Here is a 23,173-nt window from a genome sequence, read left to right on the forward strand (position 1 = left end):
AATGTCAGATAGGCTAATCAAGTAACGATGCAGCAGTGTAACGGCGACAATGTAACAGTAATAATAACGAGTAATGATAATATTAGCTTTATTAAAATTTGCTAAAAGCATCCAATACAATATAAAGTAATGTGAAAAAATATGAGCCCTCATTTCTTCATATTTTGCTGGAAAATGGGAAATAGGTGCAACAAGATTCCCACAATGTTTCAGTAATTCTGAGGTTTGGTCTCTGGGGAGGCCAATCCATGACTGATACTGCATTGCGTGTTGTGTGCATTGTGTGTTTTTCTATCCAGGTATGCTTTTGCTGGATTGTTAGCATGTTTGGGATCATTGTCATGCTGAAAAAACAAGCAAAAAACTGTTTCTTGTCTACATTATGATAATATAATTCTATAATATATTGTATTAGAATGATGTAGTATTATTATTAGTATAATAGTAAAATCACTTATTAGTAGAATAAAATTAATGTTTTACTGAAAAGTTTTAGTTCTTGTGTGACATGTTTCTCTTATCTAGATAAGTAATTCCAAACAGTGCTGCTAGACTATATTTATATTGTGCAATGATCAGACAGTACCAAGGATCTCCTCGTGTTTCTGAAGCTGCTACCAGTTTTTTTTTTTTTAAATTAATACATCATTTTGTCACCTCAGTGTTTCAAGAAAGGAAAACAACCGTGTTGACATTGTCTCAAGTGTGTGTTTACTTTCCACTGGTTGGTTAAGTGGTTAATATTAGTTGTCAGAAACAAGTGCCTCCCCCTAAACGTTTGGACAACCTGACCTCTGCTTGCCTTCACTCAATCTGGGTGAGGAACTGTTACCATGGAGACAGTGTTCACCCATAAGTTGAGTGATTGAGTCTGAAGTGTGAGGTGCTCGCTGTCTGTCTGAAAGGACATAAAACACACACACTGGGATCAGCGCAGTGTGGCGTGGATTGTATGCGTACTAAAGGATGGCTGAAGATGTTTAGTCCTTCCAAGAAGAACTAAACTCAGAGAACTTTTGGGAACTTGTTATGACTTAGATGAAACATCAGCAAGTGGTCAGGCAGAATGAGTTTACATGAATGGAAATTTAAAGTAGTATAAACACTATGCTACACTAAATAAGTCACTACTGTTTGCTGCACATACCATATTTTGTTAATAGTTTGATGATGGCCTCAGCTTCATAATGGCATGCAGTGTAAATCCAGCATTACACATTATCCCCACCTGCACTGCAGAGCCAAACACAAATGCAGTTTTCTCCAGCCTCAGCCAGAGATGTCTGACATTTCTGTCTTGAGCTGACCTGCTCACTATTTCAGGAAACACATGCCTCTACCAATTACAAGCTAAAAATATGGACATCCCCTCTGGGTTGATCAGTTTAAAAGTGACATTGTATCACTAAAATGGTACAAAGTATATGAAAAGTGGATATATTCTTTCTGCTTTGATATTGTCATTATTAATAGTTGATAATGAGCATTTACAAAGATTCAGAAACATCAGTTGTAACATTATAATAGCCACTAATATAATGTTTTATACATCAGTTATTAACTGTTTGTTAAATTTTCAAAATATTTATCCCATTAATTTAATTTAATTGTTTATTTGGTAATGATGGTGTGACAGATTGGTGACCTGTCCAGAGTGTATCCTGCCTCTCGTACAGTGACAGCTGGGTTAGGTTTCAGCACCCATGTGACCTTGAACTGGAGAAGCAGAAGCAAATAGATGGATGGTAATAATGGTTAATATGAAGCATTAATGGAATGAATAATGCTTCATATTAACCATTATAGCTTATCTCATACTGATATCAGCAATTTAAGGTTTTGACAAATTCACACTAAGCCCTTAGTGACATTATGTGCGACTGTTTCATTAACTCCGGATAACAGATTAAGATTGACAGTTATGGTCAGTACAGAGAAGGATGGCCCTTAAGATCCAGCAAGATAGCTTTAGCTGCATTTTTTGCACTTTTTTTTAAAAGTTCAATATTTTTATTGACATTTATTTATTTTGATTGGCTACATGCTGGAAAATGTTCCCACTGTACTACTGACTTGGTTGTGTGTAAACCTGTAAAGTAAATCTGGATGGTGTGCCAGTGCCAGCCAAACTTGCGCATTACATTACTGTAACATTAAATCCTGCTGGCAGTTGGACGTCTTTGATTCCTCTCCTAGACTCCTCCCCTGGCATCTTAGTCCCTCCCATTAGTGGTAAGAGTGGAGGAGGAGAGGTAGTGCCTTTACGTTTCAAGTGGGTGGGGGGTCAGCTTCACTCTGCTGAGGTAGCGACATGAAGAGAGAGGAGTCAACACAACAAGCAGTTAGAAAGATGAGACATCCTCAGTTTGATGTGTGTGTCACGATCGCGTCATGAATTTAACCAGCTGCATTTTCAGATCTGATTTATGAGGTACAACAGTGTTAGACTTAAAAAAAAAAGAATTATTATTATTATTAACCTTTATTTAACCAGGAAAAGTCCCATTGAGATTAAAAACCTCTTTTTCAAGGGAGTCCTGGCCAAGAGGCGACAACATGTTAAAATTACAAAGTTACATACATATTATAAGTAACAGTTACATTAATTAGTCATAATCACAACAAGAGTAAAACACACACAGACAGTGAAGGTCAGAATGTTTGATCACATAATAAATCATCTAAAATACCCGAATGAATGTGTGCATACAAAAGACTAGCTGATTGAAGACCCCATCTGCCCTCCACAGTTTGTAAATTTCAGCTGTATACAGTGTTCCTTCTATATGTTTCAGGTAAAAATACTAATGCAAAAGATACATCTGTGCATCCTCAATGATAGCCTCTCTAGCAGGCCTGCTGTCCCGATGGACAGAGACCAGAGGAGGTTTATTATAGTTTAGGAATTGGAAATCTACTTCAACAAGGTTTACTGAAATACATTCATGGGCCCAAGGCAGGAGGAGAGAGGACAGAGACAAGAAAAGCCAAGAGAGAACACAGTCAACCTTACCCCAGCTGAAAATCACTGTGTTAGCAGGGTCACTGTTTCTGTAGATGATTATTTGTTGCATTGTTGTCAGCACTATGTTTCGTTTTTCACTTCTATCTTTTTAAAGCTAAGCAAGTAGTTAGTATTTTATGCACTTTTAAGTATTTCACATCAATAAAAAATGATCAAGTTTCCACAAATGTGATCTTTTACGTCTTGTTTGCTTGTGAAAGCTGATTGCCTTAAATCTTGCTTTTTATCGTTTGAAACACCAGCATCAAGAGAAATTGTTGGTTTGCTGCTTTGCTGCTTTGCTGCTTTTCTGCGTGACAAGGCAGATGGACTGTCTGTTTTCCACACCTGCCTGCTGCTGACATTCAGCCATTAGTCGGCAGGCGCGGGGAACCCCATGCCCTTACCTGCAGCACCAGACAAGATTAAAGGAACGAACAGACAGAGGAACCGATAGCCATGCTCAACAAATCCTCCCACACAGTCTGCAGCGATAACAAAAAAGCACTCTAAGTGGGTGTGGAAATGGCACCTGAGCACTGGCAACAAGAAAGCAGGGGAAACTAAAATTTGCCCACTTTGATTAATTCAGCAGAATTTGCAAGCTTCTAATCCTGTTAATACAATGTTTTTTTTAACCTCTTAAGCCCCAACGCCCCCTGATGCAGGGGCAAAAGGCTGGAGATCAGTTAGGCTTGGGGCTTAAGAGGTTAATGTTAGTTTTACTTTATCAGAAGAAATTCTTGTCCCATGCTTTGATGAAAGGAAATGACCACACGATCAGTTATTTGACGCAAACGTGAGGTTTTTTTTAATGTTAAACTGGTGTTTGATGACAGAAAAGAAAAAAAAGCACTTTTACAAATGAAGAGTTGACTGCACCAATCAGGGTGTGCTCGGAGGAGGAGGCGGTGAGAAGAGGGATGATGATGTGAGTGTTTGACAGATGAAACATCAGACAGTGTCTCTGCACACACACACACACACACACACACACACACACACACACACACACACACACACACACACACACACACACACACAGATACAAAATCAAGAGGCTTCCTTTGGCTGGTCATTGTTCAGAACATCCATGGAATGAGCACACGCAGATCTGCAGCGCTTAAGTGAACGGTGCTGCCAGCGAGACCAGGTACTGTGGTTTTTATTTACTTTAAACATTCAGTATTTTATGTTATGTGGATTATAAGACATAAACTGCTACTTACAAGAAGTGTTTTCTGACAATTTGTCATGTTAAAGGAACCTATTAAACTTAAGATTTTGCAACCGCATCTGACTAATCTGCATCTGCATTGTTATTTTTTTGCTCATTTTATTACAGATATTTCGTCTGATGTGAAATTTTTTCAACAAAACGATCAACCTGTCCTCAAAAACTTCTTCAGAAAGCTTGCCTGTGAGATGTTAGAGCCAAATGTATGCATGCGTGTTTAAACCAGAAGTTTCATTCTGCTAGTGCATGTATATTTGTGCCTGTTGATGCATGTAACACGCACGGTGAGTCTGTGACTTGGCAGCGCCGGCAGAGGCGGTGCATGTTGTATCAGTGGTGTCTCTGTGCCGCCGCTGCTGCTGCTGTGCTCATGGCTAAGAGGAGGGCTGCAGGTAGCTGCTGCTGCTGCCCCAGAGCGCCCATGAAAGAGGACAATGCTCGTTTTTGCCTGCTGGCCGGACTCATCCTGCTCTACTTATTGTGCGGAGCTGCCATCTTCTCAGCCTTGGAACACCCATTTGAGCTCCGCGCACGCCTCCTGTGGAAACAGCAGCTGGACAACTTCACCAGGAGATACAGGGTCAACCTGGGCGCCCTGCACACTCTGCTGAGGCAGTATGAGGAGGCAAACGGAGCTGGCATCAGGGTGGACGCATTAAGGCCACGCTGGGACTTTTCTGGAGCTTTCTACTTTGTGGGCACAGTGGTCTCCACTATTGGTAAGTCTCCACTTAACTTTTTTTCCAGATTTTTCTTCAGTTTTGGAATGTTGCTCACGGCTGTGATCATTTATTTAACCTTGTATTTTGTGTTTTCTCTCTAAGGTTTTGGCATGACCACACCAGCAACCATAGCAGGAAAAATATTCCTAATCTTCTATGGTCTCATTGGCTGTGCTGCCACTATCCTCTTTTTTAACCTCTTCCTGGAGAGGATCATCACCATGTTAGCTTACATCATGCGCTGGTGTCATGAGCGTCGGCTGAGGTGTGCTGGAGTTGGGGTGGTGTCGAGCAGGGAGGAGTCATCTGGTGAAGAGGACAGTCTGGAAGGATGGAAGCCATCCGTCTATTACGTGATGCTGATCTTAGGGATAGCATCTGTTGTGATTGCTTGCAGTGCCTCCACTCTGTACAGCTCCATGGAGAACTGGAGCTACGTGGACTCTCTGTACTTTTGCTTCGTGGCCTTCAGCACCATTGGCTTCGGGGACCTGGTGAGCAGCCAGAGGCAGCAGTACGAATCTCAGGAGGCCTACCGGTTTGGAAACTGCCTTTTCATCTTAATGGGGGTTTGTTGCATCTACTCACTTTTCAACGTCATTTCTATCGTCATCAAGCAGACTCTCAACTGGATCCTGGGAAAGCTGGTCTGCTCAGGGAAGCATCAGCTCTGTTCCTGCTCCACCCCTGGCTGCTGGTGGCTCTGCTGCCCCTGTCTCCACAACAAAAATCACAAACAGAGGCGTCAACTGCGTCAACTGGCACACTTTAGGCCAAAACGCATCAAACGCAATGCCGTGCAGCCCATCTCATCCCACCACCGCTACACAGACGGCTCGGTTGAGACTGTGTGCGACAGCGAGACGGATGCGGGCGCGTTGGCTGAAGTACAAGTGGGGCGTCGTTTGTCAGGGGAGATGATCTCAGTGAATGAGTTCATGGTGTCCAACAAGGTGTCTCTGGCACTGCTGCAGAAACAGCTGAGTGAAACAGCTCACCAGGGCCCGCGGCAGAGCTACAGCCATCAGAATGGTTTCTCTGGTGGTGTGGGAGCACTGGGGATTATGAATAATCGCTTACAGGAAACCAGTGTGGATAGATAGCATCATAACAACACCTCAATTGTTCTTTGGGTTCTCTATATTTAAGCCTTACATTTCCTTAGGATTGTTTTTTTATTATGAGTAATTTGTTCTGTATTAAAAAATATCCAAGAATAGAATATTCTGAAAAGCAGACTGTAGACAGCAAATAATTGTTCATACGCTGTTTGGTGAGGTGAAAGAGGAAGTTAAAGGACAAATATGTGTTAAAGACTTCAGCATCATTTGAAGAGGGGTTTGATGTCCTGAAGTGACTGACTCACAGAAACGCAATCAGATGAGAGAAGCTTTGAAGGAGCACTTAAAGAGGACTGCTGATTTAAGGACACTGCACATGTCCCCCTCCCTGAGCTCCTCAGAAGACAACGTTGTACATAAGGTGGTTAGTGAACGTAGAAGCCAAAATATCTCCTCTTAGATAACTAGCTGCATATATAAAACAGTTCAAATATGATTTGTATTTAAACAGAGCTTCTCAAACAAACTGCAGGAGCTCAGAAGCACCAAGAAAGACATTTTTCAATTGGACGTCATTGAAATTCAGAGTAATCATGAAAGAGAGCCAGGGTTTTCAATTGAGATCTAATGAAACATGACTCTTAGAGGACGTCCTTATGTCAACGAGGGCTTTGCAGATAGTCACAGGATCACGTCAGCAGAGCAGAGAGAAAGATTTAGGTAACTAGATGAAATCCTTTACTATGCAACAAAAGCCGTTTGTAATTCATTCATTTATAAGGAGGGTTTTTGTGAGTAGATGATGAGTGTGAGGTTAAAAACTTCCATAGAAATCACAATCACCCATTTTCGGCAGTCGCCGCTCATACTTTGTCTTCACTGTGTTCAAAATGAATTATTTAAGAAACGAGCACAGCAAGTCATCAGACAAATATTCTTTATTTAGATTTAAAACAATAGTGACACTTAATGTAATTTCCTTAATGTAACACAGAAAATGACTCGCTGACGTAATGTTACAATGCAGTAAGCAGTAAAATAACTCATCCAGAAACTGGCCGGCTCTGGTGCTGTTTGTTTTGTCAGCTGTAAAAAAGGGGAATAAGGCATCAGTTCATGGAGAAAATCCCATTTCATGTAAACTTTACCTTTGAATGTGTTTAGAAATAATATATGTTTAGAAAGAATTGCAAATTGTGTACATGCTGAACGCATTCATGTAAATTTAGACAGTAATCACAGCGGGATGCATTTTAGGGGGGAGACTTTTAGTTCCATTTGTAAGGTATTTCAAATTTGACATATTTTGTTCTTGTTTTTGAAAATGTAAAACACTTTGTCAAAAACGTTTTTAGATCCCGTGACATGAATTGTGAGTAGTCAGATATCTAATGAGTTTATTTGCCTTTCACTCACAGCAACGAGGGAAAAAGATTGTGCGCATCCCCACGAGCTGTCTCATGAACTACTAGCATTTCCTGTCACAACAAATGGACACATGTTAGCTGCATGCTAGGTTTTATTTAATGGTGACAATGTTTCCTGAAGAGGAAAGGTAAACCTGTTCATTCTTTAATACGCACACACACATGCACACACACATATGTACAGTCTTAAATCATAATTTTCAAAATGCAACCCTGCATGTACTAATCTTTCTTATTTTATCCAATGAAAACGAACTACGCCACAGTTGGTTGTTATTCAGTTCAATTTGTCATCTGCACTTTCTGTTTATTGAGGTTGAGGTTTGGTTGCTGGGTCAGTGTCTCTGAGTCATTTTTACAAAATATCTTTCTTGTATAAATATAAAGTATCAGGCTTTACTAGATCTGTTTTTGCATTTTTTTTGTCATGACAAGATGGTGCTGCTAACAAACACCATTGTCTTGTTGTGAAACTGCACACATGAAAAAAAAAAAAACAGGTTTAATATTCACATTTATTACAGTCCCTTTCCTTTGAGGAACTTTGGAGACAAAATCTAAATCCCTTGGCCTTCTCAAGAGCCTCCCAGACCCTGAACAGACAGACAGATAAAGTAACAAAGAGTGAGCTCACTGTGTAATAACAATGTCTTTTTACTTGTATTGTTAGGTCCATTAGTTGTTTTTTTGCCTTTCTACATCATGACAGTGGATATTTACATCAACCAATCAAGATATAATTACAGTGCAGCCTTTCAGCTTTAATTCAAGGGGTTTATCAAAAAAGTTTGCATTGACTGTGCAGACATGGTTTTACCATAAATGTGCATATGAGGATTGTTTTTATGACTCAGGTAAAAATCCTTTGCTTGGTTGTAGACAGAGAGGCCCCTGACACCAATAAATGCTCTTTCCTCCCTTGAGATGCTCTTCCAAACCTTTACTGCAGTTGCCTTCACTTGCAGCTTGACTGTGGGTCTTTCTGCCATCACTATTGTCTTCAGTCACTTTAGTAAAAGCATGCTCTGTCCCAGTGAGATCAGTTGACTGAATTGGCCATTGAAAAATATTCCTTTTCTGTGCTTTAGGAAACTCTTGGGTTGCCTTTGCACAATGCTTTAGGTCCTTATCTTTTTGCACTGTGAAGTGCTGCCTGATCAGATTTGCAGCATTTGGCTGAACCTGAGCTGAGAGTACAGCTTTGTACTCTCACAGTTGATCCCGCTGCTTCTATCAGCAGTCACATCATCAATAAACACTAATAACCCAGTTCCACTGGCAGCCTTACAGGCCCATGCCATAACACATTTCTTTTTTTTACAGAACCGTGTTTTTTGGGCAAAGTCTAATCCTGCATTCTTGTTTTTGACTGTAACCAGTGGTTTGCACATTATTGTAAATCCTGTTGTAAAGCCTCTTTAATTAAAGCTGAAGAAACATTACAATCATATCTCTACTGTTTGATTTAAAATCCACTGCGTTGGTGCAGAGAGGAAAAACTATCAAAAAAAAAGTCTCATTGTCCAAAAACGTATGGACCTAATTGTAACTGTCACTCACATTTGGTATCATGGGCTTGTGCGCATCACGTTGTTGATAGTAAGCAGAGATAATGCAGTTCCTCCTGTAACACACAGAAGTAACACAATGTAATCACTATTGCATCCAGCAGAACGTGGTTTACATGCACAAATGCACATAGATGCTCATTTGTGTCTTACTTGCTCTGTATGCCTCCACCTGGTGGTAATCCAGGGATGACAGTGGATGCAAGAACTGTGAGGACGGACAGCAGCTCAGGCTCTTCCCCTCTGACACACAGCTCATCATAAATCTCTGATTAAAAAGAAAGATGCATTTTTAGAGAGTTTCTTTCTAATATACACTGGACACTTTAGATTTAGGCAAAAGTCTGTAAAGAGCAGAGTTTTTAGGACTATTTTCAGCTGTGGATCAATACACATCAGGATTTCTAATGAGTATTTACCACACTAAGGTAAATGTGGGACTTACTCAGAATAAATGATAGTGCCCGTGTTCACAAGTAAATAGGTTCATGGCAAGAATCACAGATTTGGTGTTTTGCTTTTGTTTTTTACCCAAGACACGTGATGTCAGAAATCATTTAAATAATTATCTTGGAAAAACAACATTGATTAACAAATCGTTCAAACTTTTTTTTTTGCAAACCATTGAAACACCAAAGAGAATTGAAACATTACACCATGGCAAAAACAGACTCCAGGTTGCTAATATGAAGGTTGTCACTGTCCTTTGCAAAGCATCTTTACCCACACACCTGCCACCTTGGACTCTAGCAGGTCCTCCAGCTCAGCCTCCTGGTGTAATGCCTCTGTTGACAGCTGGGGGGCTCCAGGGAAGCACAGCAAGATGATGCTGATGTTGTCCAAGCTGCCCTGTGGAACAAAACGGCATCAGCAGAGGTGAGTAATGATGGCTGACCTTACAAATGTCAACTCACGAAACATCCCACTTGAGCAGTTTTACAAATAGATCTTTTTTTTTTTTTCACATCAGCGTTTGCACTCCAATGTCACACAGACTCAGGGGAGCTGCAAAATGGAAATGGAGTGTGGAAGAAGGCATGACATTTTGAGGTCATTGTGCACATCCAAGCTGAAGCACTGTTACATAAGCGTGATATGAGGACCCAACAGAGTGCACATGTGGCTCAAGTTTATCTTAATGTGTTTCTGTGCTTGTAATCTGCCAAGTAATTTTAATCCAATATCTACTTTCTTTCGTTACATTCCTGTAACATTCTGTAAAATCTCTGAGCGAGAGTGTCGGTAATTAGGCCTCATGGGAACCCTGAATAATGCGATGTAACCTGTTCCGACACCCCTGCAGTCTATTTTAAGGCTGTCTGATAGTCTGTTGTACCATGAACAGCAGCGGCAGTCTCAGTGAGACTAAACCAAAGCTTAAGCTGAGGTCAGTCTTGCTTTTTAAATTTTTAACTTTTGCCATTTCAGCCAAAGATCCTGTTCATTTTAAATTGTAGGCTGTAAATGGATTGATACGTATGGCAGAACTTGCTGAAAAGGATCAGGAAAAGCCACATTTAACCACACAGGACTGGCATGACATTTTAAACTAAGAAGAAAACAAGACATTTAACAAAAGGCGCACGTCTTGTATGTGCCTCTGCTCGGGCCTCAGTTGTCATCTCACTCTGCAGCTCCCCTCAGCTCCATGAGAAAGTGACCCTGAGAGCTTACATTAGCACACTCTAAGAAGAACATTACTTATCTATGGATTTAAAAAAAAACTTTTATATTCTAAGCTTCCATATATGGATGTGTTTATTGACTTTGGAGCACCTTTCACAAATATGCTGCATGTGCTATAGAATTAGTGAGGAAGTTCACTTAGTCTGCTTCTGTTTTATCTCGTGTTTTTTCCTAAAACTCAGTGGGTTCTCAGGACCAACATGGGCCAAACTTTAATGGTGACTTCGTGCTTATTTTTGATTTAAAACAGTTTTACCTCAAGATAAGTTTTTAGTTGCAGAGATGAAAATTTATGTAGTAGGAAAATATTTCCACGTGTGACTCTGCACCCTTTACAACCTCAGAACTTTTAAAGGGTTATCTTTAAAAGAGGAAGCAGAGCCCATTACCTTATATCAAAATGAATATCCAGTCCATTATGTCTTTGTTTAAAAACACAGTCAGTCTTGTAGTAGATTACTTTACTTGATTAGAAGCCATAAAATTCAAAGCTGATTAAAAATTATGTAACTCAGCTTGAAACTGAAATTGTGTTTTTAATCAGTTGAAAGGATTTGTTATTCAGACTACTGAACAGCAACACAAGTGCATGCAGTAAGTATGTGTAACAGTGCTGACCTTATAGAGGCAGAGGTCAATGACCTGAGTGCAGACGTCCCTCAGGTCGGTGCAGACACGCAGCCGGTTGTGGATGAAGGCGCACAGCTCCTCGTTGCTGATGGTGTCCCACACGCCATCACAGGCGAGCACCAGGAATTCATCTGCCGGCGAGCGCTCCACCACACACACTTCTGGCTCAGGTGAAACCATCTGCTGGCTCGGGGTCCGGTTCTCTGCCCCCTTGTAGCCGAAGTCTCCCAGAGCGCGTGACACTGCCAAGGAGCCGTTGATCCGTTGGAGGGACACGGAGCCACCCGCGCTCTCAATACGTTCTTTCTCCAGAGGGCTGTAAGGTTTGTGGTCCTCAGTGGAGAAGCAGACCTGCCCAGACCGGCACAGCATGGCCCTTGAGTCACCGCAGTTGGCAAAGTAGATGTAATATGGCGAAATGAGAGTGGCCACCACAGTGGTGCCGCCCCTCTCCCAGCCCTCTCGACGGGCCACAGAGTGCAGGTGCTTGTCTGTCTGGAGGAAGCCCTCTTCGATGGCCCCTTTCACTTTTGGCGGGTCATCTTCTGGTCCTATTCCATCTGTGAGCACAAACAGTATTTTCTGAACCCAGCAGCTATAGCAGTCATCATATTGATGACTAATAACAAAGGAAAATCACCAGCCTGTTTAAAATTCTGAATATCTCATAAAATAATATCCTTATAAGATAACACCCACACACACACCCACACACACTGTCAGGTGTCACTGAACAGATCTCTCACCCGTAGCCAGGATGTGACCCAGAAGGTGTTGGGAGCAGTACTGAGCCACCGTGCTGCCTGCATGGCCATCGAACACTGCAAAGAAGCTCCAGTCAGCTAGCTCTCCACCCAGCTGTGGCACACAGTTGTGGAAGTCCTCCATGTTGGCCCTCCAGCCCTGCATACTTCCTAGGGCATAGGTGAGGCCCCAGCGGGCGCAGCCCTCCTCTGTGAGCTTGTCCAGGACTGGCCGGTCTAGGTAGGGGCTGGGGATGACCTCCTCCTTCTCCCCCTCCCCTTGCTGCTCTCCTTCTGCTGTTCCTCCACGGCCCCCTTTGAAGAAAGAGCTGACCCTCTTTTCTGTTTCTTTCACCAGCTGGCGCACAAACGCAGGCATCTCTACACTGCCCTTCCTGGCTGTCCTCATGGCTTTTATGCACAGGTGTTGTGAAGGGAATCTTGTCTTGTCCCTGCCCCGGTGTTGCTGGCCGGGATGGAGGGCTGAGCTATAGGCCTGATGTGGGGCCTGTGCAGTGTCTGCGTAGCCCTGCTGCTCCAGGGCTCAGAGCATGGCTGCCTGAGCTGATGGATGTTGTGTGTGCTGGCTGCTTACCCCCCTCTTGCTGCTCATCTCTTTCTTCTCCTCTCCCTCTCTGGAGACCTCACTGATCAGCGCTTTCACCTCCGATCATCCTTCCGCTCCTGCTTGTTTGGCCTCTTCTCTGTGCTGCTGAGATTTCACCTTCTCCCTCGCTTTTTCATAGCTCTTCCCTCTTTCACCAGCTTCTCCCTTGCCTTGTTATTTTCCCTGCCCGTGCTGTGATTGGCTGGCTATTTGTGCGCACCAATCATTGCCTGGCTTGCTTTGCCACTGTCATGTTTGCGCTCACTCTCACTCACCATCCTCCTGTCTGCAGCTCTCTGCCCCTCCCACATCTTTCCTAATCTCAACCTTTGATCGGTCGGGATTATAGGCTTGTGGATTACAGTACTGTCGGACACGCAGCACAAAGTGTGAGATGGTTTGAAGAAGACACACAGAGGTTGGAGGTTGATCCTGTTAAACTGATCGTATATTGTCCTTATCTTTTTGTTTATTAAACACAATAATAGTACATACACTTCAAACCACAGGTGTTTTTTCCTGAAATCAAAGCTGCGTTCATTCTTTAGGCGGGAGATAGACTGTATTTTTTTGCAATATCTGCTCAGTAATGAAATGTTTATTTTATTACTTATTTTTTCTGATGTTATTTAGAAACTGAAACTGTTTAAACTTTTAAAATTCCTGCGTTTTATAATCACAGAGGCAGAAATATGCGTGTCTTCGCCATTTAAACTGCAATTTTTATTTTCATGATTAATCACCATAACAGGACTTACAGCTGTTTGGCCCCGTTCCCCAAACAACAGCTTACATCTGTGCAGTGAACATCAGTGACATCACCACTGTGTAATTCTCCACATTACTCTGACTTGGGTACAGATATTAGTAAAGCTGCAATCAGACAAGAAGGGAGGATTTTTTTTTAACACCTAATAAGTCATGATGGTGTAAAAACCACTTGTCAAAGTGATACACGCCATAAAAATAAACATCTTAGTTTGTTTTGTCACCACCTGCCAAGAGGAGGCAGAATAGATGTGTTAGATGTTCCTCGGCTTGATCAACAGTTTTTATCTCTCCATCCATTTTTTCACGCTAATGTCAGATTTTCACTGCAGAGATCTCGTTTTCATGAACAACATTGCCATTGTGCTTGCACTCATAGGGGATCGTCGGATCATTAGGGTTTTCGCTTTGATGCTGTTGGGTCTTTACTTTACAGTATAAAGCACCTTGAGGTGACTGCTGTTGTGGTTTGGAGTTATATTATATAAATAAATCTGAATTGAATGTATGATCAGTGTAGAATCACCAGTTAATCTAACATACATGCCCTTATTCTGCTTACATGGCTCTCTAGAGTAACTGTCGAGAGCCATACAAGCACAGGAAGAACATCCTAATGCAACTCAGAAGGGTCCAGCAAGAATCCTTTTGATATGAAGCCACAGTGCTAGGATAGGACACGTCAGTATAGCCCTCTACAACCATAAATGTAGAAGAGCATACAAAAAAAAGTACATACTTTTATTTTCATATGTGTATTAGACACTATTAATTAGCAATATATCAGTTGTTGAATAACAGTTATATAACACCCTTAATTCGTACTAAATACCGTACAGCAAACACATCATGGCTTTTTAAAATACAAATGTTAGTACAGCTCCCTTTTATAGTATACATCTGAGCCTGTGCTTTTCTAACATGGATTTCCTCTTTTATAAGGTTGTTCTTATGTTATCTTTAGAGCTTTAAAGGTGTGAGTGAAAGTGTTAAATATACAGATGGCGAGGCGAGTTTGGCTCCGTGTTTTGGTCTGACACACAGAAGGTGTCATGAGGGATATTTGTGCAGAGTGAATAATAAATCTATAGAGAAACTCATCTTTCTTGCTTATCTGTAAAACGTGGCAAGTGACTGCAGTGACTGTATGTATTCAGCTTGATGTCAGTGCTGTAGCACGCAGCTTTTGGCATTAGCTTCCTGCTAACATTAGTTGTTTTCTTATCAGTTTGGATTGATGATCATTTTACGTTAAAAAAAACTGTCATGGTCTGTCGTGCATGGAAAGGCCTCTGTGTGCAAATCAGCCACCAACTGGTTGAGGAAGCATTAGCCTCTACAAGCTGTGGGGCATGTACATGCTCAAGTCTCAAGTTCCCAATTTGAGTGTGTGTGAATCCAATACAGGATAAAATTAGGCCAGCCGGGCCTTATATTGCTGACGGAGCTGGGGTGGCCAAAAAAAGCCTGGAGTGCAAGCCAACGGTGGAAGCACAAGAAAGAGAGGAGAGCAAGCAGGACCGCCGCTGAAATGGCCACCAAACGTAAGGAAATCAATATTGACAGCTTTAAGTAAAGTGAAGGAGAGCAGACGGGGTCAGAGTGCAGCTGTCAGGTGGAGAAGAAGGGAATTTATTTACTTTCCCTCTGCTGTGCAGGTGTGAATGCAGGCAGGATGGCAAGTTAAACACTGAATCCAGTGTGTCTTTCATTTGGTCGACATTTGGTCGGCTGAATGGGATTGAGCTAAATGAGAGCCCACTGCTGACTGAATGTAGTTTGTTTTATTTGTAAAGGCTTAAATTGTTATAGGAGATAAGAAATGCTGTCTTGTCAGGGCTGTTTTACTTCTGATAACACATAACTCCAGTTATTCGGATAAGAATGAGAGGGCGTACTTGTGCCCAGCTTTGAAGTGACTTCACTGGTGTGACAGCATTAATGTTTCTGTTTTTATAAATGAATAAGAATACATCTACTTTTATAATTCTCAGGAAACCCAACTATGAAAACCAGCAATACTCTGCTGCTTTTAAATAATCTGTTTTAATCATAAAATGATCTTAAATTTGTGCTGCAGTTAGGATGCTCGTGTAATGTTGGTGGGTAAGGATCTAGTGTCTAATCTAAGGATTTATGATTTACTTTCAGACATGTACAGATCCCATTAAAAACAGCATTCATTCAGAAAGATTTTCTCCTTTAATAAAGGAGCATGGCATGGCATGAAACGAGGTGAGGGTGTCCTTCATTTTCTGTAAAATTGTTTTGTCATTTGTCTTCGTTACCCTTTTCTCTTTCTTATCCACACTTTAAATAACAATGTGTCCATTTTTCAAACACCCGCTGGCTGTGGTCGTTGTGGTAGAGAGAATTTTAGATGACTTTTATGAGACCATGTGAAAAAGTCTCAGTCTCTATTTATGGCTCAAAACAGTTCAAATATCCACAGTGGGACTTATCAGAGAGAAAAGGGAGAATATGATACAGCAACTCATAGCATCTGTTTAACTTTAGTTTAAAACATTCACTGTACTAGCAAAAGTAGCACATGGCATCTTTTGTATACCTCATATGTTTTCAAAACCGAATGAATTAATTTTTATTTACACGGCACCAAATCACAACAGCCTCAGGGCGCTTTATATTGTAAGGTAACCCTAATGTAACCCTGCAGTAATACCAAGAAAACAGGGAAAACCCCAACAATCATATAGCCCCGGTGAGCAAGCGCTTTGACAACAGTGGGAAGCAAAAAAACTCCCTTTTAACAAGAAGAAACCTCCAGCAGAACCAGGCTCAGGGAGGGGCAGCGATCTGCTGCGACTGGAGGAAGACAGGACAAAACACACGCTGTGGAAGAGAGCCAGAGATTAACAATAAGTAATGATTAAATGCAGAGAGATGTATAAACAAAAAGAGAGTAAGAATTGTGATTGAAGGAGAAATACTCAATGCATCATGGGAATCCGCCAGCAGACTACACCTACTGCAGCATAACTACGGGAGGATTCAGGTTCACCTGATCCAGCACTGACTATGTGCTTTAGCAAAAAGGAAAGTTTTAAGCCCAATCTTAAAAATGGAGATGGCGTCTGTCTCTCCGTCTACTTCTAAATACTGTAGGAACCACAAGTAAGCACACAGTTTGAGAGCTAATGGGGTGATACGGCCTGATTATTCAAGATCTTGTATTTCATTTTTATTTCATTTCAATTTTATTTATATAGCGCCAAATCGCAACAACAGTCGCCTCAAGGCGCTTTATATTGTACAGTAGATCATACAATAATAGAGAGAAACCCAACAATCATATGACCCCCTATGAGCAAGCACTTTGGCGATAGTGGGAAGGAAAAACTCCCTTTTAACAGGAAGAAACCTCTGGCAGAACCAGGCTCAGGGAGGGGCGGCCATCTGCTGCGACCGGTTGGGGTGAGAGAAGGAAGACAGGATAAAGACATGCTGTGGAAGAGAGACAGAGGTTAACAACAGATATGATTCAATGCAGAGAGGTCTATTAACACATAGTGAGTGAGAAAGGTGACTGGAAAGGAAAAACTCAATGCATCATGGGAATCCCCCGGCAGCCTACGTCTATTGCAGCATAACTAAGGGAGGATCCAGGGTCACCTGGTCCAGCCTTAACTATATGCTTTAGCAAAAAGGAAAGTTTTAAGCCTAATCTTGAAAATAGAGATAGTGTCTGTCTCCCGAATCCAAACTGGAAGCTGGTTCCACAGAAGAGGGGCCTGAAAACTGAAGGCTCTCCCTCCCATTCTACTTTTAAATACTCTAGGAACAACAAGTAGGCCTGCAGTGTGAGAGCGAAGTGCTCTAATAGGGTGATATGGTACTACAAGGTCCTTAAGATAAGATAAGATGGGGCCTGATTATTTAAGACCTTGTATGTGAGGAGCAGGATTTTGAATTCAATTCTGGATTTAACAGGAAGCCAATGAAGGGAAGCCAAAACCGGAGAAATATGCTCTCTCTTTCTAGTCCCTGTCAGGACTCTTGCTGCAGCATTTTGGATTAGCTGAAGGCTTTTCAGTGAGTTTTTTGGACATCCTGATAATAATGAATTACAGTAGTCCAGCCTGGAAGTAATAAATGCATGAACTAGTTTTTCAGCATCACTCTGAGACAGGATATTTCTAATTTTAGAGATGTTGCACAAATGGAAGAACGCAGTCTTACATATTTGTTTAATATATGCATTGAAGGACATGTGTTGGTCAAAAATGACTCCAAGGTTCCTCACAGCGTTACTGGAGGCCAAGGTAATGCCATCCAGAGTAAGAATCTGGTTAGATACCATATGTATAAGATTTTCTGGGCCGAGTACAATAACCTCAGTTTTATCTGAATTAAGAAGCAGAAAGTTAGCAGCCATCCAGGTCTTTATGTCTTTAAGACATTCCTGCAGTTTAAGTAATTGGTGTGTGCTATCTGGCTTCATGGACAGATAGAGCTGGGTGTCATCAGCATAGCAGTGAAAATGTATGCTATGTCTTCTAATGATGCTGCCTAGGGGAAGCATGTATAATGTAAACAGAATTGGTCCTAGCACTGAACCCTGTGGAACACCATAATTGACCTTAGTGTGTGAAGAGGACTCTCCACTTACATGCACAAATTGGAGTCTAATAGATAGATATGATACAAACAACTGCAGTGCAGTACCTGTAATACCTACAGCATGTTCTAATCGCTCTAATAGGATATTATGGTCGACAGTATCGAATGCTGCACTAAGGTCTAGCAGGACAAGCACAGAGATGAGTCCACTGTCAGAGGCCATAAGAAGATCATTTGTAACCTTCACTAAAGCTGTTTCTGTGCTGTGATGAGCTCTGAAACCTGACTGACATTCTTCAAATAATGTTAATGTTAATGTTAAAGGAATGGTTAGCTTAACAGTGCTCTGACTTTTTGTCAGTCAGGCTACACTAATGAAGAGAAACCTAGGGCTGTTCTTACGTTCTTCAATCAGTGATGAACAGTAAGGTTTTCTAGCTTTACGAAGGGCTTTTTTTTTTTTTTTTTTTTTTTTACAAAGCAGCAGTATTTCTCCAGACTAAATGACAATCTTCTAAATTACTGAGATCCTATTTACTCTCCAGCTTTGGAGTTATCTGCTTTAAGGTGCATATTTGATTTGAGAGTTATAGTAGGAGGTCTTTTTCAGAGGAGCTACAATTTCCAGAGTGAAGAAGTAAAATTATCAACAACATAACTGACCTCTGTGGGATTAAAATAAGTAGAGATAGATAAGTTCTTTTCCTGGGTTTTCAGTACTTTCCTCATTTTGAACTACTTACTGCCTCGTTGCTAGTTTTATCTCCACTCCAGTTTTATCGACTTCATTACACCCTTCTGTCATGTTACCACTCTTGGTAACCCTGCTTCACAGTCAGGTCATGAAGTATAAGAAACATTAGCCTGTATCTAATTTAAGCTTAACAACTTCCCATTTCAGTTGCATATTCACTCAGATATACTGCGCTCTCTGTGCATCACTCCCCCATGGGGATCAATAAAGTATCCATTATTATTATTATTATTATTATTATTATTATTATTTAAGATGATGTCTTGTGCTTAATTGCTTTGCAGTTGTGGATCTGGTGTACTGGCGCCACATGTGGAGGACTGGTGTGGTGTTTACAGGGCTGGTAATCGGTCTGGCCAGCTTGTTCCAGCTTAGTGCCGTGACTGTGGTCTCCAACGTCTTTCTGGGTGTCATGTGCATCACCTTCCCCCTCCGTTTTTATTATAAGCTCCTGGAGCTCCTGCGCTGGAACCCCGGGGTTCACCCCTTTCAGTGAGTCCATCAGTGTTCACACACAGGTTTTTCTTTTCCAGCTAAATATGCTGCTCCTCTGCTTTCTGGAAGCATGTTGAACTTTCTCACAAATGTGTTATCCTGTGCTTAGGTCATGTCTGGATTACGACAGCTCTCTGACAAATAAGGAGACGGTGATGCTGGTGGAGGAGACGGTGCTGCTGATCGCATTTGCTGTCACAGAAATCAAACGGCTCATTTTCATTGAAAACATATTTGACTCTATTAAGGTATGAGTGTGATGGTAAAGCAATAGTATAGATGTCACAAAGCCAAGATTAAAAGACTTTTTGACTTTGGTGCCACCTGGTGGCAGCTACACACCACACACGCTCGTGTGGGGCTCTGAGCAGCTGTACTGTTTTAATCCAGGCTATATTGCTTAAAAGCAGCTAAAAATTAAACAGAGCCACCATGCAGTGTTCATTTTCTCATGGGATCAAGACTACATTCAGCAGCTTTAAATCTCAGCGAGACATTTATTAAAGCAGCATCATTCACAAATCAAATTACAGTTAATAAACTAAACTATTAAACTGTTCAGTAATCTTTTTCTGTGCTCTTTCTCTCAGTTTGTTGTGCTTCTGTATCTGCTGACCTATGTTGGCATCCAAACTAATGGACTGACCCTGGTAATAAGTGGTAAGTTGCACCCGCTGTATACTTATGCTTTGTGCTAACACACGTATCTAATTTCCTCCATGTCTCTTTCCTCCACCTACATATATTAAGCTCCCAGCACCTTCAAATGTATCTTCCTCTTTGTAAGACTCATGAGTGATCTATCATCTCAGTAGTTAAAGTGTGACTGGGTTTAGGCAGAAAAAAGCACTTTGCACATGACGGTTAAGATTTAAGGAATAACTTTTACTGCAAACCTCAAGTTCCTTTTGAAGTCATGCCTCCATCAGTCGCCTCAGATGACTGGTTTGCACCAATTATTTAAGTAGGAGAATGTTTTCATTAGAACCAATTAGATTATTTTTGTGCAATGCTAAAGTGACATAAAGCCCAGGAGGTAGAGTGGGTCATCTACTGATTGGAAGGTTGGTAGATTGATCCTTGGCTCCTCAACACTGCATATTAAAGCATGCTTGAGCATGATACTGAGCCCTGAGCTGCCTCTGATGCATCTACTGAAGTGTGTGTGTGTGAATGTTAGACAAAGCTCTCAAAAACAAAGATTGAAAGTGGAGCCTAAATGTGTGTGTGAATGGATGAATGTGGCTGGTAGTAGAAAGTGTTTAGAGTGCTCAGCTAGAGTGCTCTAAAAGTAGCAGTCCAGTCATTTACATGAATAATTTGTCTGTCCAGCTGTGATCGCTGTTTTCTCCCTTCCTTTGCTGTACAAAAAGCAGCAGGTGAGTTTATTTTATGTTAAAAAAAATTTCAATGAAAATGATTCAGCAAAGTTGATTAATAGTTAAAACCAAACAAAACAGAAACATATCTTAGTAAAAATCGCATGTAATTCTATGTAAGATGCAGAAATTGCTGGTTTGCACTGACCTTTGTGATATTTTGGTGACAGGTGCGGATAAGAAGGATTGCTAGAGCCGTCAGAGCTTTTCTAAAGAGAGTCAAAAGCCTGTAAGTGAGCTACCCATTTATGTGATATTGTTTTCTGTTCTTGGTCATGTCATGCTAGCAAAATTGTGGCTTTTTCTTCGGTGCTGGTATTTTCTTCATTGTGATGCCCCCGTTTTGTTGTAGGTTCTCCAGTGTGTACGATTCGGTGAGGCCCCCTCCAGCCCCTGCACCAAAACCTGCAATTTCAGCTGTGAATGTGCCCAAACAGAAAGCCAAGTCAAAGTAACTGTGTTGGTCACGTATTGAAAACACCCAGCATTTGGGATTTGGGGAAAGACTGGAAGGGCACATCCTCTGGGGGGCGGCTGGAGGGGCTGCTCGTTTCCACTTCTCCACCATGATGTTTGTTTATGGGAGCAAGATATAATTGATCCTGACAGCTTAAACAAAGCTGCCATTCACTGAAGGAGGGAGAGGATGAGGAGGTGTATGAGGAGGGGAATTTTAGTTACTGTGATGCTCTCTGTGGGCAGCGTCTAATAGAACCAGTTCACACAGTCATACTCTTCGAGTGGGCTATGGATGGCACAGAACATCACAGCTTTTTTTTTTCTTTAATAACAAGTGTATTTTTACATAACTAGTCCGCTGTGTTCCTGTCAAACTGTGGAAGTATTTATAATGAAGCCCTGCAACATTATTGCTGCCTTTATTATGAAGCATCATTCATTGTTAGCTTCATAGAATAAAAAGACATGAACATCGCCTGCTATTAATCAGCATTAATAGTGCTGCACTTGCTAAGTCGAGGAAAAAGCTTGGTAAGCAGCCAGCCCCACAACCTTTAAAAGACTTACATGAGAAATAATGAGAGTGTTCTCCTTTAATCTTAGTGCTAATCACTTTTAATTAGAAACAAACAGTGACCTCATATTTGTGGGGAAAGCAGTTTGCTAATAAAAAAAGTACAACTCTTAACAAGTGGGAGGAATATTGACTCTTGTAGTAAATGCAGTTCATTTTGATTGATCAAAACACAAAAAGGCACTTTCTAGATAACATCTTAGACTGTATACAAAAGATAGACATAGCAACCATGAAATCACCCAATGTTTTAAAAAAAAAATTGCCATGTTTTTTTAAACCACACGACATGAGTGTGGGACGGTTTTCGTTGTGTAACTGGGTGACACCACACTCTCCCTGGCTAATGACTTGTCAATCAAATGGTAAAGCATTCCTTGCTTTATTGTCCTTCTGTGATTCGCTGTGCATATAAATATGAGTACAGCGCTGTGTAGAGTAATTTAGTATTATGGCTGTATTCACTAATCTTCCATTGTTTTGAGTTACGACTTGCTAAGCCATCACTAACTAGCTAATCAATTATCACATGTCCATAACTGCAGGAACCAGATGCTTAAACTGCTTTCAGGGAACATTTGAGGAAGCCATTAAATCAGTTATAGTCAAATTTGGTGCAGTTTCAGGAATTTCATGGAATTATCAGCACTGATGGCAAAATAGTGGACTTTAATTTCATTCTTTCCCTCCAAAATAATGAATATATCCCCACAGCATTACAGTTTGTGAAGTATAAAACATGCTTTTTACACTTTTACCACTTATCTAGAAGTAGTTGCTACCACATGCTGTAAACATAGAAATTAGGTGACTTTGTACAAACATGAGCACAGAAAACAACATGACATGTGGGCGAATGGGAAAGAAGAGTTTGGGTGAACTCTTTCGTTATTGTAGCAACCAGCTGCCAAGCCTGAGCCAGTAGTCAGCAGTGTCGTTTAAGCCTCTAACGCTCCGTGTTTTAGACCATAAAAAAGAAGCTGCTGCTCATACTAATGTGTCTTAATGAGCGTGTAAAACTCATGTTGGATAGTTATGCTTTTATTTACCAACAATATTCTGTCGATTTATTTTCAAAAGTCTTATTTTTAGAAAGAGTATTTTTTCTAATCTTCAACCATATTTACCCACCTCTGCAGTATACAGAGAACAGTAAAACGTGGATATTCTAAACAAAAACTGTTGATTGCATAAATGATGCATTAGTGCAATATCAGAATTAGTGTAGTATCAGTGGTACTGCGCACTTTGCGTGTGAAATTAGCAGACTTTTTTCTCTTAGTCACTGTAATAACAATCATCAGTATAAACACATGGTCTTAAATAACAGCTGCCTAAAGTCAGGCATCATCTGCTAGCCCATGTTTTAGGTCTACTCTGTATTTGTAATGGATTTTTTTTTATTGTGATGTTCTATTGTAATTTTGCTCCCAAATAAAATCTTGTTTACTACAAATAAAGACGAGTTTCCTCTGTGC

The 23,173-nt window shown here is 41.1% G+C and overlaps 3 protein-coding genes and 1 long non-coding RNA gene across 5 annotated transcripts; 2 read left to right on the top strand and 2 right to left on the bottom strand.

Annotated features, from left to right (window-relative positions):
- Nucleotides 1-1,987: 1,987 nt before the first annotated feature.
- Nucleotides 1,988-6,014, bottom strand: LOC145431535 (uncharacterized). The gene is made up of 2 exons (XR_013911880.1): nucleotides 5,552-6,014; nucleotides 1,988-2,298 (listed from the first exon to the last, which is right to left on the bottom strand). It is a non-coding gene; the product is annotated as an uncharacterized LOC145431535 (long non-coding RNA).
- kcnk12l (potassium channel, subfamily K, member 12 like) lies at nucleotides 4,363-8,505 on the top strand. The gene is made up of 2 exons (XM_026182732.2): nucleotides 4,363-4,960; nucleotides 5,066-8,505. Exons 1-2 carry the CDS (start codon nucleotides 4,447-4,449, stop codon nucleotides 6,064-6,066), a joined length of 1,515 nt encoding a protein of 504 aa, XP_026038517.1. The 5' UTR covers nucleotides 4,363-4,446; the 3' UTR covers nucleotides 6,067-8,505.
- Nucleotides 6,945-13,121, bottom strand: ppm1nb (protein phosphatase, Mg2+/Mn2+ dependent, 1Nb (putative)). 2 transcript variants are annotated; one of them, XM_026182731.2, is made up of 6 exons: nucleotides 12,082-13,121; nucleotides 11,324-11,895; nucleotides 9,751-9,868; nucleotides 9,173-9,287; nucleotides 9,012-9,075; nucleotides 6,945-8,044 (listed from the first exon to the last, which is right to left on the bottom strand). In XM_026182731.2, the coding sequence occupies exons 1-6, from the start codon at nucleotides 12,485-12,487 to the stop codon at nucleotides 8,027-8,029; spliced, it is 1,293 nt and encodes a 430-aa protein (XP_026038516.2). In that variant the 5' UTR covers nucleotides 12,488-13,121; the 3' UTR covers nucleotides 6,945-8,026. The 2 variants fall into 2 exon arrangements, with proteins under 2 accessions (XP_026038516.2, XP_080163611.1); XM_080307485.1 differs by having other exon boundaries at nucleotides 6,945-9,075.
- A 129-nt stretch (nucleotides 13,122-13,250) lies between these two features.
- On the top strand, nucleotides 13,251-23,155 carry rtn2b (reticulon 2b). The gene is made up of 7 exons (XM_026183116.2): nucleotides 13,251-14,997; nucleotides 19,073-19,280; nucleotides 19,393-19,531; nucleotides 19,874-19,943; nucleotides 20,616-20,662; nucleotides 20,833-20,891; nucleotides 21,015-23,155. Exons 1-7 carry the CDS (start codon nucleotides 14,985-14,987, stop codon nucleotides 21,115-21,117), a joined length of 639 nt encoding a protein of 212 aa, XP_026038901.1. The 5' UTR covers nucleotides 13,251-14,984; the 3' UTR covers nucleotides 21,118-23,155.
- The last annotated feature ends 18 nt before the right edge of the window (nucleotides 23,156-23,173 follow it).

This window comes from Astatotilapia calliptera, chromosome 10 (assembly GCF_964374335.1).
Source record: "Astatotilapia calliptera chromosome 10, fAstCal68.1, whole genome shotgun sequence".
NCBI lineage: Eukaryota > Metazoa > Chordata > Actinopteri > Cichliformes > Cichlidae > Astatotilapia > Astatotilapia calliptera.

Excerpts from the sequence above, each read along its gene's own strand:
- kcnk12l (XM_026182732.2), top strand. The coding sequence starts at position 4,447 with ATGCATGCGTGTTTAAACCAGAAGTTTCATTCTGCTAGTGCATGTATA. Across the intron at positions 4,961-5,065 it reads CACAGTGGTCTCCACTATTG|GTTTTGGCATGACCACACCA; the intron begins GTAAGTCTCCAC and ends TTTCTCTCTAAG.
- ppm1nb (XM_080307485.1), bottom strand. The coding sequence starts at position 12,487 with ATGAGGACAGCCAGGAAGGGCAGTGTAGAGATGCCTGCGTTTGTGCGC. Across the intron at positions 11,896-12,081 it reads GGGTCACATCCTGGCTACGG|ATGGAATAGGACCAGAAGAT; the intron begins GTGAGAGATCTG and ends TTGTGCTCACAG. Across the intron at positions 9,288-9,750 it reads GCTAGAGTCCAAGGTGGCAG|AGATTTATGATGAGCTGTGT; the intron begins GTGTGTGGGTAA and ends CTTTTTAATCAG.
- rtn2b (XM_026183116.2), top strand. Across the intron at positions 19,281-19,392 it reads CCCGGGGTTCACCCCTTTCA|GTCATGTCTGGATTACGACA; the intron begins GTGAGTCCATCA and ends TCCTGTGCTTAG. Across the intron at positions 19,944-20,615 it reads ACTGACCCTGGTAATAAGTG|CTGTGATCGCTGTTTTCTCC; the intron begins GTAAGTTGCACC and ends TTGTCTGTCCAG.